Genomic DNA, 12,780 nt, shown 5'->3' with positions numbered 1-12,780 from the left:
TTAGTTTAAAAATATTTGTGTTCATATAAGTGCTTCATGAGAACTTAATTTGTAACAAAATAAAACGGGGCATTAAAGCTGCTTTTTAGCTCACCGGAACAATGTTTCAGAGACCTTACACTATAACCAAAGTGTCAACAAGCAGCTGAACTTTGTAGATAGAAATATCACCAAATTTGAGTTAATTGTTGACACATAGAGGCTTGAATGCTGCCAATTTCACAAGAATCCTTTGCCAGAATATTAATTTTGAAATCAATGTTTTACTAAGCCATGTGTTTGTTTCTGTTGTAGCTTTGTATGAAGGACACAGGGTTCAATGGATTCTTGTCTTCAATGGACTGGAAAGTTGTAGTGGTGGATGAAGCTCACCGTCTCAAAAACAGTCAATCTTTGTTGTACACAACTCTCAGTAATGTAAGTTTGACATATACATGGACAAATCTGTGCTGGACACAACTCTTATTAATGAAAGTTTGACAAATACATGGACAAATCTGTGCTGGACACAACTCTCATTAATGTAAGTTTGACATATACATGGACAAATCTGTGCTGGACACAACTCTCATTAATGTAAGTTTGACATATACATGGACAAATCTGTGCTGGACACAACTCTTATTAATGTAAGTTTGACATATACATGGACAAATCTGTGCTGGACACAACTCTCATTAATGTAAGTTTGACATATACATGGACAAATCTGTGCTGGACACAACTCTTATTAATGAAAGTTTGACATATACATGGACAAATCTGTGCTGGACACAACTCTTATTAATGAAAGTTTGACATATACATGGACAAATCTCTGTTGTACACAACTCTCAGTAATGTAAGTTTGACATATACATGGACAAATCTGTGTTGGACACAACTCTTATTAATGAAAGTTTGACATATACATGGACAAATCTGTGCTGGACACAACTCTTATTAATGAAAGTTTGACATATACATGGACAAATCTGTGCTGGACACAACTCTCATTAATGTAAGTTTGACATATACATGGACAAATCTGTGCTGGACACAACTCTCATTGATTTAAGTTTGACATATACATAGACAAATCTGTGCTGGACACAACTCTCATTGATTTAAGTTTGACATATACATGGACAAATCTGTGCTGGACACAACTCTCAGTAATGTAAGTTTGACATATACATGGACAAATCTGTGTTGGACACAACTCTCAGTAATGTAAGTTTGACATATACATGGACAAATCTGTGCTGGACACAACTCTTATCAATGTAAGTTTGCCATACACAGACAAATCAGTGTTGGACACAACTCTCAGTAATGTAAGTTTGACATATACATGGACAAATCTGTGTTGGACACAACTCTCATTGATGTAAGTTTGACATATACATGGACAAATCTGTGCTGGACACAACTCTCATTAATGTAAGTTTGACATATACATGGACAAATCTGTGCTGGACACAACTCTCATTGATTTAAGTTTGACATATACATGGACAAATCTGTGCTGGACACAACTCTCATCAATGTAAGTTTGACATACACAGACAAATCAGTGTTGGACACAACTCTCAGTAATGTAAGTTTGACATACACAGACAAATCAGTGTTGTACACAACTCTCATTAATGTAAGTTTGACATACATGGACAAATCTGTGTTGGACACAACTCTCAGTAATGTAAGTTTGACATACATGGACAAATCTGTGCTGGACACAACTCTCATTAATGTAAGTTTGACATATACAGGACAAATCTGTGCTGGACACAACTCTCATTAATGTAAGTTTGACATATACAGGACAAATCTGTGCTGGACACAACTCTCATTAATGTAAGTTTGACATATATACAGACCAATCTGTGTTGGACACAACTCTCAGTAATGTAAGTTTGACATATACATGGACAACTCTGTGTTGACACAACTCTCATTAATGTAAGTTTGACATACATGGACAAATCTGTGCTGGACACAACTCTCATTAATGTAAGTTAGACATATGCACAGACAAATCTGTGCTGGACACAACTCTCATTAATGTAAGTTTGACATACATGGACAAATCTGTGCTGGACACAACTCTCATTAATGTAAGTTTGACATATACATGGACAACTCTGTGTTGACACAACTCTCATTAATGTAAGTTTGACATACATGGACAAATCTGTGTTGTACACAACTCTCATTAATGTAAGTTTGACATACATGGACAAATCTGTGTTGTACACAACTCTCATTAATGTAAGTTTGACATACATGGACAAATCTGTGCTGGACACAACTCTCATTAATGTAAGTTTGACATATACATGGACAAATCTTTGCTGGACACAACTCTAATCAATGTAAGTTTGACATATACACGGACAAATCTTTGCTGGACACAACTCTCACACATAGTATCTGGTGTACATACCAGTCCAACACTCCAACAAATATACTCTGATTTACATATTTGATCTGTTACAGTGGAGTATGAGACATCGTGTCCTGTTAACAGGAACACCTGTACAGAATAACCTGGAGGAACTCTATTCTCTCCTTGGCTTCATCTACCCCACTAGGTTCAGACTCTCTGGTCTGGAGAAATTTCTTCGAAAGTTCAAGGACATTGACCGTTCTAAAGGTAACAGGTCTTAGTGACATGGGATTTGCTTATAATACAGCCTTAAATGATCATTCTAAATGATATAATTTAGAGGGAAATAGAATGTTGAGGGAAATATGATTCATGTATAGAGAAAAATGATGAGATGATGAGGGAAAAAGTGGTGATGAGGGAAATATAATGTAGTGGGAAATTAGATAATGAGGGAAAAAGATTGTGATGGAAATATAAAGTAGATGGAAATAGAATGACAAGGGAAATAGCATGATGAGGGAAATAATGAATGTTGTGGGAAACAAAGAGTGGAGGGAAATGGAATAATGTGGGAAATAAAGATAAGAGAGAAATGTGATGAAGAGGGAAATAGATTGAACAGGTAAAATAGTTTCTGGAAAAGAGTGTAGAGGGAAATAGAATAAAGAGGGAAGTAAATTGATGAAGGAAAAAGCATGAGAAAAAAGAATGATGTGGGAAATAGTGTTATGAGGGAAATAAAAGGTGGGAAATATCTTCAAATATGAATTATGTAGAGGGAAATAGAATAAAGAGGGAAGTAAATTGATGAAGGAAAAAGCGTGAGAAAAAAGAATGATGTGGGAAATAGTGTTATGAGGGAAATAAAAGGTGGGAAATATCTTCAAATATGAATTATGTAGAGGGAAATAGAATGATGAGATGTTGAAGGGAATAGAATGAAGAGGGAAATAAGATGATGAGGTAAATAGCATGATGAGGGAACTAAAGAGTAGAGAGAAATAGAATGATATTGATTGATATCACTCATTATTATATATTAAATTTCTATGTTTGCTGGAGATACAGGCTCATGTTAGGCTGTCAAACTTTTAAGTGTGAGTTGTTGGTACAGGTGTGTCGGAGCTCCACGCCCTCCTCCAGCCTTACCTGCTGAGGAGGACCAAGGAGGGAGTACTAAAGGACCTACCCAAAAAAACAGAAGTTGTCCTCTACCATGGTGTCTCAAAGCTACAGAAAAAACTCTACAAGGCGATTCTCACCAAGGACCTAAGTAAGGGCAGAATTGGAGTTCTCACATTCTCTCACATTGTTCAGATTTAGATTTAAAGGCCAGCAAAATTTAAATTAGTTCTTGATTTGGAGTTGTATTAGCAAGAATCTTTAAAGTATACAATTGTCATACAAAATTAATGTATATCATTTTGATCCATAACACACTATCCTTATGATATATTACATATAATATAATTGTTATGTATATGATTATTATACATGGTGGCAATCCTGTCTTTGTACTTTGCGTACTATATTTGACCTCAGGAGCAGTGCCGCATTTTGATACATCAGGAGTGTTGGTTCTCTCACTTTTTCAAGTTTATATTTGACCTTGTTCAACCCTGCTCTTTTTGACCTGTTTTAGCGGTCTTTGAGACAATGGCGAACTACTCAGGAGGAGGAGGAGGAGGAAGCCCGCGCCTGATGAACATCCTAATGCAGCTCCGCAAGTGTGTCAACCATCCCTACCTGTTCGATGGTAAGAAAGGTCTCCTTTGTTACAGTTTCTTCTTTTTAAGCATTCGTTGCATCAAAACACCTATGTATCTGTCTTTGTCTGGAAAGTCTACACGTATATTTCAAAAGGTGTAACTGTATCTTTTGTGTGACATTTTCCTGAATTTGACAGGTGTAAATATTTACCTGTATGTGACAGGTGTGACTTTGTACCTCTGTGTGATAGGTGTGACTATTTACCTGTATGTGATAGGTGTGACTATTTACCTGTATGTGATAGATATGACTATCTACCTGTATGTGATAGGTATGACTATTTACCTGTATATGATAGATATGACGATCTACCTGTATGTGATAGGTATGACTATCTACCTGTATGTGATAGGTATGACTATTTACCTGTATGTGATATATGTGACTCTTTACCTGTATTTGATAGGTGTAACTATGTATCACTATCATATGAGTATCAAAGTATATACAATTATATTTTAATATGACAAATGTGTACCTGTAGACAGGTGTTACTGTTTACAATTGTATTTTTATGTGACAGGTGTGGAGCCAGAGCCATTTGTGTTGGGAGACCACTTGGTGGAGGCGAGTGGTAAACTGGTGCTGATTGATAAACTTCTGTGTCATCTGAAACAGACTGGACATAAAGTCCTCCTGTTTTCTCAGATGACACACATGCTAGACATCTTACAGGACTACCTTGGTTACAGAGGTAAGGTTTGTATGTATACTGGTATCAGCATGTCCGTCCATCTGTCTGTATACTGATACCAAGGTGTCTGTCTGTTTACTGGTATCAGGATGTCCGTCCCATCTGTCTGTATACTGATAACAAGGTGTCTGTCTGTATACTGGTATCAGGATGACCATCCATCTGTCTGTATACTGGAATCAGGATGTCTGTCCGTCTGTCTGTATACTGTTATCAGGATGTCTGTCCGTCTGTCTGTATACTGTCAGGATGTCTGTCCGTCTGTCTGTATACTGTTATCAGGATGTCTGTCCGTCTGTCTGTATACTGTTATCAGGATGTCTGTCTATCTGTCTGTATACTGGAATCAGGATGTCTGTCCGTCTGTATACTGTTATCAGGATGTCTGTCCGTCTGTCTGTATACTGGTATCAGGATGTCTGTCCATCTGTCTGTATACTGGTATCAGGATGTCTGTTCATCTGTCTGTTTACTGGAATCAGGATGTCCGTCCATCTGTCTGTATACTGATAACAAGGTGTCTGTCTGTATACTGGTATCAGGATGCCCATCCATCTGTCTGTATACTGGAATCAGGATGTCTGTCCGTCTGTCTGTTTACTGGAATCAGGATGTCTGTCCATCTGTCTGTTTACTGGAATCAGGATGTCTGTCCATCTGTCTGTATCTGGTATCAGGATGTCCATCCATCTGTCTGTATACTGTTATCAGGATGTCTGTCCATCTGTCTGTTTACTGGAATCAGGATGTCTGTCCATCTGTCTGTATCTGGTATCAGGATGTCTGTCCATCTGTCTATACTGATATCAGGGTGTTTGTCCATCTGTCTGTATACTGGAATCAGGGTGTACGTCTGAATACTTTTATCAGGATGTTTGTCCATTTGTAGGTGAAGTTTTATTTAGAGTAATGCAAATTAATTCATTTTTAGGGATGTCTTAAAATTTGCTTTTACTTTAGATTCAATCAAAGGGGAATTGTAACACATATGTTTCACAAACATTCTCTGCCTAGGGTTTGTATAGTAGTTTTGTAAAATGATGAAATTCTACTATGTTTTATTTCTTTGGACAGATTATAACTATGAACGTCTGGATGGATCTGTAAGGGGAGAAGAAAGGTTTCTAGCAGTACAAAACTTCAACAAAAATGAGGAAACTTTTGTGTTCTTACTAAGCACAAAAGCAGGTATAAGATTACTTTTTATGTCACATTTCAGTTTTTAGATATCACATTGTACTCAGAGAGGGTGGATACTTTAGGTGTCTGGAGACTGAGAAAGTTTTGATATTGTAATACAAAAACAAAGTCAGACCTTCTGGTATGAGTGACCATCTGTATTAAATGACCACCTTTCTAAAGAGACCACCTGTATTAAATGACCCCCTGTCTAATGAGACCATCTGTATTAAATGATCCCCTGTCTAATGAGACCACCTGTATTAAATGATCCCCTGTCTAATAAGACCACCTGTATTAAATTATCCCCTGTCTAATAAGACCGTATGTATTAAATGATCCCCTGTCTAATGAGACCACCTGTATTAAATGACCACCTATCTAAATGTGATCACCTGTATTAAATGACCACCTATCTAACGTGACCACCTGTATTAAAGGACCACCTATCTAATGTGACCACCTGTATTAAATGACCACCTCTGTAATGTGACCACCAGTATTAAATGACCACCTATCTAATGTGACCACCTGTATTAAATGACCACCTATCGAAATGTGACCACCTGTATTAAATGATCACCTATCTAATATGACCACCTGTATTAAATGACCACCTATCTAATGTGACCACCTATATTAAATGACCACCTATCTAATGTGACCACCTGTATTAAATGATCACCTATCTAATGTGACCACCTGTATTAAATGACCACCTATCTAATGTGATCACCTGTATTAAATGACCACCTATGTAATGTGACCACCTGTATTAAATGATCACCTATCTAATGTGACCACCTGTATTAAATGACCACCTATCTAATGTGACCACCTGTATTAAATGACCACCTATCTAATGTGACCACCTGTATTAAATGACCACCTATCTAATGTGACCACCTGTATTAAATGACCACCGATCTAATGTGACCACCTGTATTAAATGTCCACCTATTTAGTGTGACCACCTGTATTAAATGATAACCTATCTAATGTGACCACCTGTATTAAATGATAACCTATCTAATGTGACCACCTGTATTAAATGACCACCTATCTAATGAGACCACCTGTATTAAATGGCCACCTATCTAATGTGACCACCTGTATCAGTTTACCACCTGTCTAATACAGCCAACTTAGTCTGACACCAGTTTTTACAGTCATAATTAAATTCTTTCTGATCACATATATTACCATTTTATATATCATACAAGTAAACGAGAGCTGTGTTAGACTTAAGTTAGAGCAATTTAATGTAGATCTGTGAGGCTGTATTCACAATTTCCTATTTATGTGATGGATGTTAAGACCTGACAACAGGGTAGTTATATATGTGTGATGGATGTTATGTGATTGTTATTTCACATTCATTGAAGTTAAAGAAACATTGTATCATGTTATACATGTACATAGATATTTGCGTGATTCAAACATGTATTATTAAGACACACATGTATTATTATTAAGACACACATGTATTATTATTAAGACATACATGTACTATCATTAGGACTCACATGTATTATCATTAAGACACATGTATTATCATTAAGACATGCATGTATTATTATTAAGACATACATGTGTTATTATTAAGACATGCATGTATTATTATTAAGACATGCATGTATTATAATTAAGATGCACATGTATTATCATTAAGACACATGTATTATCATTAAGACACACATGTTTTATCATTAAGACAGACATGTTTTATCATTAAGACACACATGTATTATTATTAAGACACACATGTATTATCATTAAGACACATGTATTATTATTAAGACACACATGTATTATCATTAAGACATGCATGTATTATTATTCAGACACGCATGTATTATTATTAAGACACACATGTATTATCATTAAGACATACATGTATTATTATGAAGACAGACATGTATTATCATGAAGACACACATGTATTATCATTAAGACACACATGTATTACCATTAAGGCACACATGTATTATCATTAAGACACATGTATTATCATTAAGGCACACATGTATTATTATTAAGACACACATGTATTATCATTAAGACACACATGTATTATCATTAAGACACACATGTATAAAACATTTACAGGTGGTCAGGGATTAAACTTGGTGGCAGCTGATACTGTGATATTTGTGGACAGTGACTTTAACCCTCAGAATGACCTCCAGGCCGCGGCTAGGGCACATCGTATTGGACAAGTCCGGTAACTCCTAATATCACTCTATATACCATTAATGACATTGGAAATACATATTTTGTAATTAGGGCTCCACATGAAAATTCAGGTGACCAATGATAATCGTAGTATATGTCCATTTGTCTGCACTTTTGTTTCCAGGAATTATCTTGGAATCCAGAAGGTCAAATTTAACTTGAAATTTCTCATGATGTTTCCCTGTGATTAGCAGATGTGGGGTTTATTAGATTTGAATGGCCATCGTTCCAAGTTAAAGGGTCAAAGGTCACATTTAGTTAATCATAGTAGAGTATCCTAGTATCAAATCAATATATTACATAATTATGATGTTGTTTATTGTGTATTTGGACCATATAAATAGTAATTCATTAACAATATACCACTTCAAATCACTTCAAATCAGTGGATAATTCAAATACATATTTGAATTTTTTTTTTTTAAATGAAATTTGCTAGCTAGTGTTAGTTTGAACTCTGATTGTTAATAATTGACCCTATGATGTATAACACTTATGAAGCCCTTTTTTACATGTCTGTATTCTCTTTAAAAGTTGATAAATGTCCCTTTATAGCCTTTCCACACAATGAAGATGGATCTGTATTACATGTAGTATATATTTGAGTACTGTCCCCATATTAAATGAAGCAAAGAAATATTGAGGACCCTGATCATTTGATTGTGTTGTATTGACATCATATTATTGTGTAATTGAGACGTTGAGATTTAATACTGATCACATGATCCCACAGACCAGTGAAAATAATGAGGCTGATAGCAACTAATACTGTTGAGGAGATTATTCTACGGCGGGCAGAGGACAAACTCCGCCTCACAGAGAAAGTCATCGAGGAAGGACAGTTCACACTCGGGGCCAAATCTCTCATTACCAATGACAAAGTAGGGGTAAGTTAACACAAATCTCTCATCACTAATGACAAAGTGGGGGTAAGTTAACACAAATTTCTCATCACCAATGACAAAGTAAGGGTAAGTTAACACAAATCTCTCATCACCAATGACAAAGTGGGGGTAAGTTAACACAAATCTCTCGTCACTAATGACAAAGTGGGGGTAAGTTAACACAAATCTCTCATCACCAATGACAAAGTAAGGGTAAGTTAACACAAATCTCTCATCACCAATGACAAAGTGGGGGTAAGTTAACACAAATCTCTCATCACCAATGACAAAGTGGGGGTAAGTTAACACAAATCTCTCATCACTAATGACAAATTAGGGGTAAGTTAACACAAATCTCTCGTCACTAATGACAAAGTAAGGGTAAGTTAACACAAATCTCTCATCACCAATGACAAAGTGAGGGTAAGTTAACACAAATCTCTCATCACCAATGACGAAGTGGGGGTAAGTTAACACAAATCTCTCATCACTAATGACAAATTAAATTAGGGGTTAGTTAACACAAATCTCTCGTCACCAATGACAAAGTAAGGGGTAAGTTAACACAAATCTCTCATCACCAATGACAAAGTAGGGGTAAGTTAACACAAATCTCTCATCACCAATGACAAAGTAAGGGTAAGTTAACACAAATCTCTCATCACCAATGACAAAGTGGGGGTAAGTTAACACAAATCTCTCATCACCAATGACAAAGTAGGGTAAGTTAACACAAATCTCTCATCACCAATGACAAAGTAGGGGTAAGTTAACACAAATCTCTCATCACTAATGACAAATTAGGGGTAAGTTAACACAAATCTCTCATCACCAATGACAAAGTAGGGTAAGTTAACACAAATCTCTCATCACCAATGACAAAGTAGGGGTAAGTTAACACAAATCTCTCATCACCAATGACAAAGTGGGGTAAGTTAACACAAATCTCTCATCACCAATGACAAAGTAGGGGTAAGTTAACACAAATCTCTCATCACCAATGACAAAGTAGGGGTAAGTTAACACAAATCTCTCATCACCAATGACAAAGTAGGGGTAAGTTAACACAAATCTCCCATCACCAGTGACAAAGTGGGGGTAAGTTAACACAAATCTCTCATCACTAATGACAAAGTGGGGGTAAGTTAACACAAATCTCTCATCACCAATGACAAAGTAGGGGTAAGTTAACACAAATCTCTCATCACTAATGACAAATTAGGGGTAAGTTAACACAAATCTCTCGTCACTAATGACAAAGTGAGGGTAAGTTAACACAAATCTCTCATCACCAATGACAAAGTGGGGGTAAGTTAACACAAATCTCTCATCACCAATGACAAAGTGGGGTTAAGTTAACACAAATCTCTCATCACCAATGACACAGTAGGGTTAAGCTAACACAAATCTCTCATCACCAATGACAAAGTAGGGGTAAGTTAACACAAATCTCTCATCACCAATGACAAAGTGGGGGTAAGTTAACACAAATCTCTCATCACCAATGACAAAGTAAGGGTAAGTTAACATAAATCTCTCGTCACTAATGACAAAGTGGGGGTAAGTTAACACAAATCTCTCGTCACTAATGACAAAGTAAGGGTAAGTTAACACAAATCTCTCATCACCAATGACAAATTAGGGGTAAGTTAACACAAATATCTCATCACCAATGACAAATTAGGGGTAAGTTAACACAAATCTCTCATCACCAATGACAAAGTAGGGTTAAGCTAACACAATTCTCTCATCACCAATGACAAAGTAGGGGTAAGTTAACACAAATCTCTCGTCACATATGACAAAGTAGGGGTAAGTTAACACAAATCTCTCATCACTAATGACAAATTAGGGGTAAGTTAACACAAATCTCCTATCACCAATGACAAAGTAGGGGTAAGTTAACACAAATCTCTCATCACCAATGACAAAGTGGGGTAAGTTAACACAAATCTCTCATCACCATTGACAAAGTAGGGGTAAGTTAACACAAATCTCTCATCACCAATGACAAAGTAGGGGTAAGCTAACACAAATCTCTCATCACCAATGACAAAGTGGGGATAAGTTAACACAAATCTCTCGTCACTGATGACAAATTAGGGGTAAGTTAACACAAATCTCTCGTCACTGATGACAAATTAGGGGTAAGTTAACACAAATCTCTCATCACCATTGACAAAGTAGGGGTAAGTTAACACAAATCTCTCATCACCAATGACAAAGTGGGGGTAAGTTAACACAAATCTCTCATCACCAATGACAAATTGGGGATAAGCTAACACAAATCTCTCATCACCAATGACAAAGTAGGGGTAAGTTAACATAAATCTCTCGTCACTAATGACAAAGTGGGGGTAAGTTAACACAAATCTCTCATCACCAATGACAAAGTAGGGATAAGTTAACACAAATCTCTCATCACCAATGACAAAGTAGGGGTAAGTTTACACAAATCTCTCATCACCAATGACAAAGTAGGGGTAAGTTTACACAAATCTCTCATCACCAATGACAAAGTAGGGGTAAGTTAACACAAATCTCTCATCACCAATGACAAATTAGGGGTAAGTTAACACAAATCTCTCATCACCAATGACACAGCATAGGTAAGTTAACACAAATCTCTCATCACCAATGACAAAGTAGGGGTAAGTTAACACAGATATCTTATCTTCATTGACAAAACATGTTATTAAATATTAAAATTTTGACAGGAAAATGGAATGTGTGTTAAACATTTTCTTTATTTTTTTGACAGCAAGCCTGTGTCTACTACATTATAGGCTTATATTATTCTCCTGCAATGGACCTATCCCATTCCCATGCTGAGTCAGATGTGTTGATCCTATAGGCCAAAATGAATATTAATTAATGTTTAATAAGTCTTTTTTTTTTGGGGGGGGGGGGCTAGGGAAAGTGTCAAAGTGTCACTTGTCACCCCTATATATCAGGCTCATAGATGGGTTTGTCAGTGCTTCAACCATGTTTTGGTCAAGATGGTCCTTTTGATGTTACTTTTAGAATACTTTTGGAAATTAGTGAAGATGTACATATTCTAGAGGTATTTTATATATTATTTATATTTTAGCATTTTCCGCGCTGGAAGCATTCCGCTAAATTATGGTTGTACTAATTGTAGTTTATCCACATTGGTTTCTATGGCAATCTTTGTTGGTGTGCTAATCTGTTTTAATTTGATTTTGCGCTAAAATTTGAGTGCATAAAATTAAGTAAGTATACAGTATATCAATAAAAGAATATTCACTGACACCAAACTTTGTAAAAGCAACTCCCAGAACTTTCTGTTGGGTGATAATTTATATAAAGTAGACATCTTAACCTTCAGCTTCAGGATATACTCAAGTTTGGTGTGGACAGCCTGCTGAATGAGGAGGATGCTGACGAACCTGATATAGACTTCACAAAGATTCTAGGCCCATCGATCAATGGCGAGTGGCAACCTGATGAGGAACCAGAAGCCAAGGCTAGCCAATCAGTAGTGAGTGTGACTGATCATGTGACATTTATATTACAGGTTTCAGCCTCACTGAGGGTAATTACTGAAACTTGATGACTAGTGTTGAAATTTGGACAACATTATCAAGATTAAACTGAATACTTCTAAGAATGAAATTAATTTGATC

General features: G+C 36.2%; 1 protein-coding gene across 1 annotated transcript in view; it reads left to right on the top strand.

Moving 5' to 3' along the window:
* LOC117335932 (chromodomain-helicase-DNA-binding protein 1-like) overlaps nucleotides 1-12,780 on the top strand; it is a 43,707-nt gene that overhangs the window by 14,200 nt on the left and 16,727 nt on the right. The window contains exons 5-13 of the mRNA XM_033896216.1: nucleotides 295-417; nucleotides 2,479-2,635; nucleotides 3,486-3,644; nucleotides 4,014-4,127; nucleotides 4,665-4,835; nucleotides 5,910-6,023; nucleotides 8,124-8,238; nucleotides 8,983-9,136; nucleotides 12,483-12,635. Of these exons, the coding sequence (XP_033752107.1) occupies nucleotides 295-417; nucleotides 2,479-2,635; nucleotides 3,486-3,644; nucleotides 4,014-4,127; nucleotides 4,665-4,835; nucleotides 5,910-6,023; nucleotides 8,124-8,238; nucleotides 8,983-9,136; nucleotides 12,483-12,635 (1,260 nt within the window). The remainder of the gene's footprint in view (nucleotides 1-294; nucleotides 418-2,478; nucleotides 2,636-3,485; nucleotides 3,645-4,013; nucleotides 4,128-4,664; nucleotides 4,836-5,909; nucleotides 6,024-8,123; nucleotides 8,239-8,982; nucleotides 9,137-12,482; nucleotides 12,636-12,780) is intronic.

The sequence above is a fragment of the Pecten maximus genome, chromosome 10 (assembly GCF_902652985.1).
Source record: "Pecten maximus chromosome 10, xPecMax1.1, whole genome shotgun sequence".
Lineage (NCBI taxonomy): Eukaryota > Metazoa > Mollusca > Bivalvia > Pectinida > Pectinidae > Pecten > Pecten maximus.
This window is presented reverse-complemented; position numbering and strand designations above follow the sequence as displayed.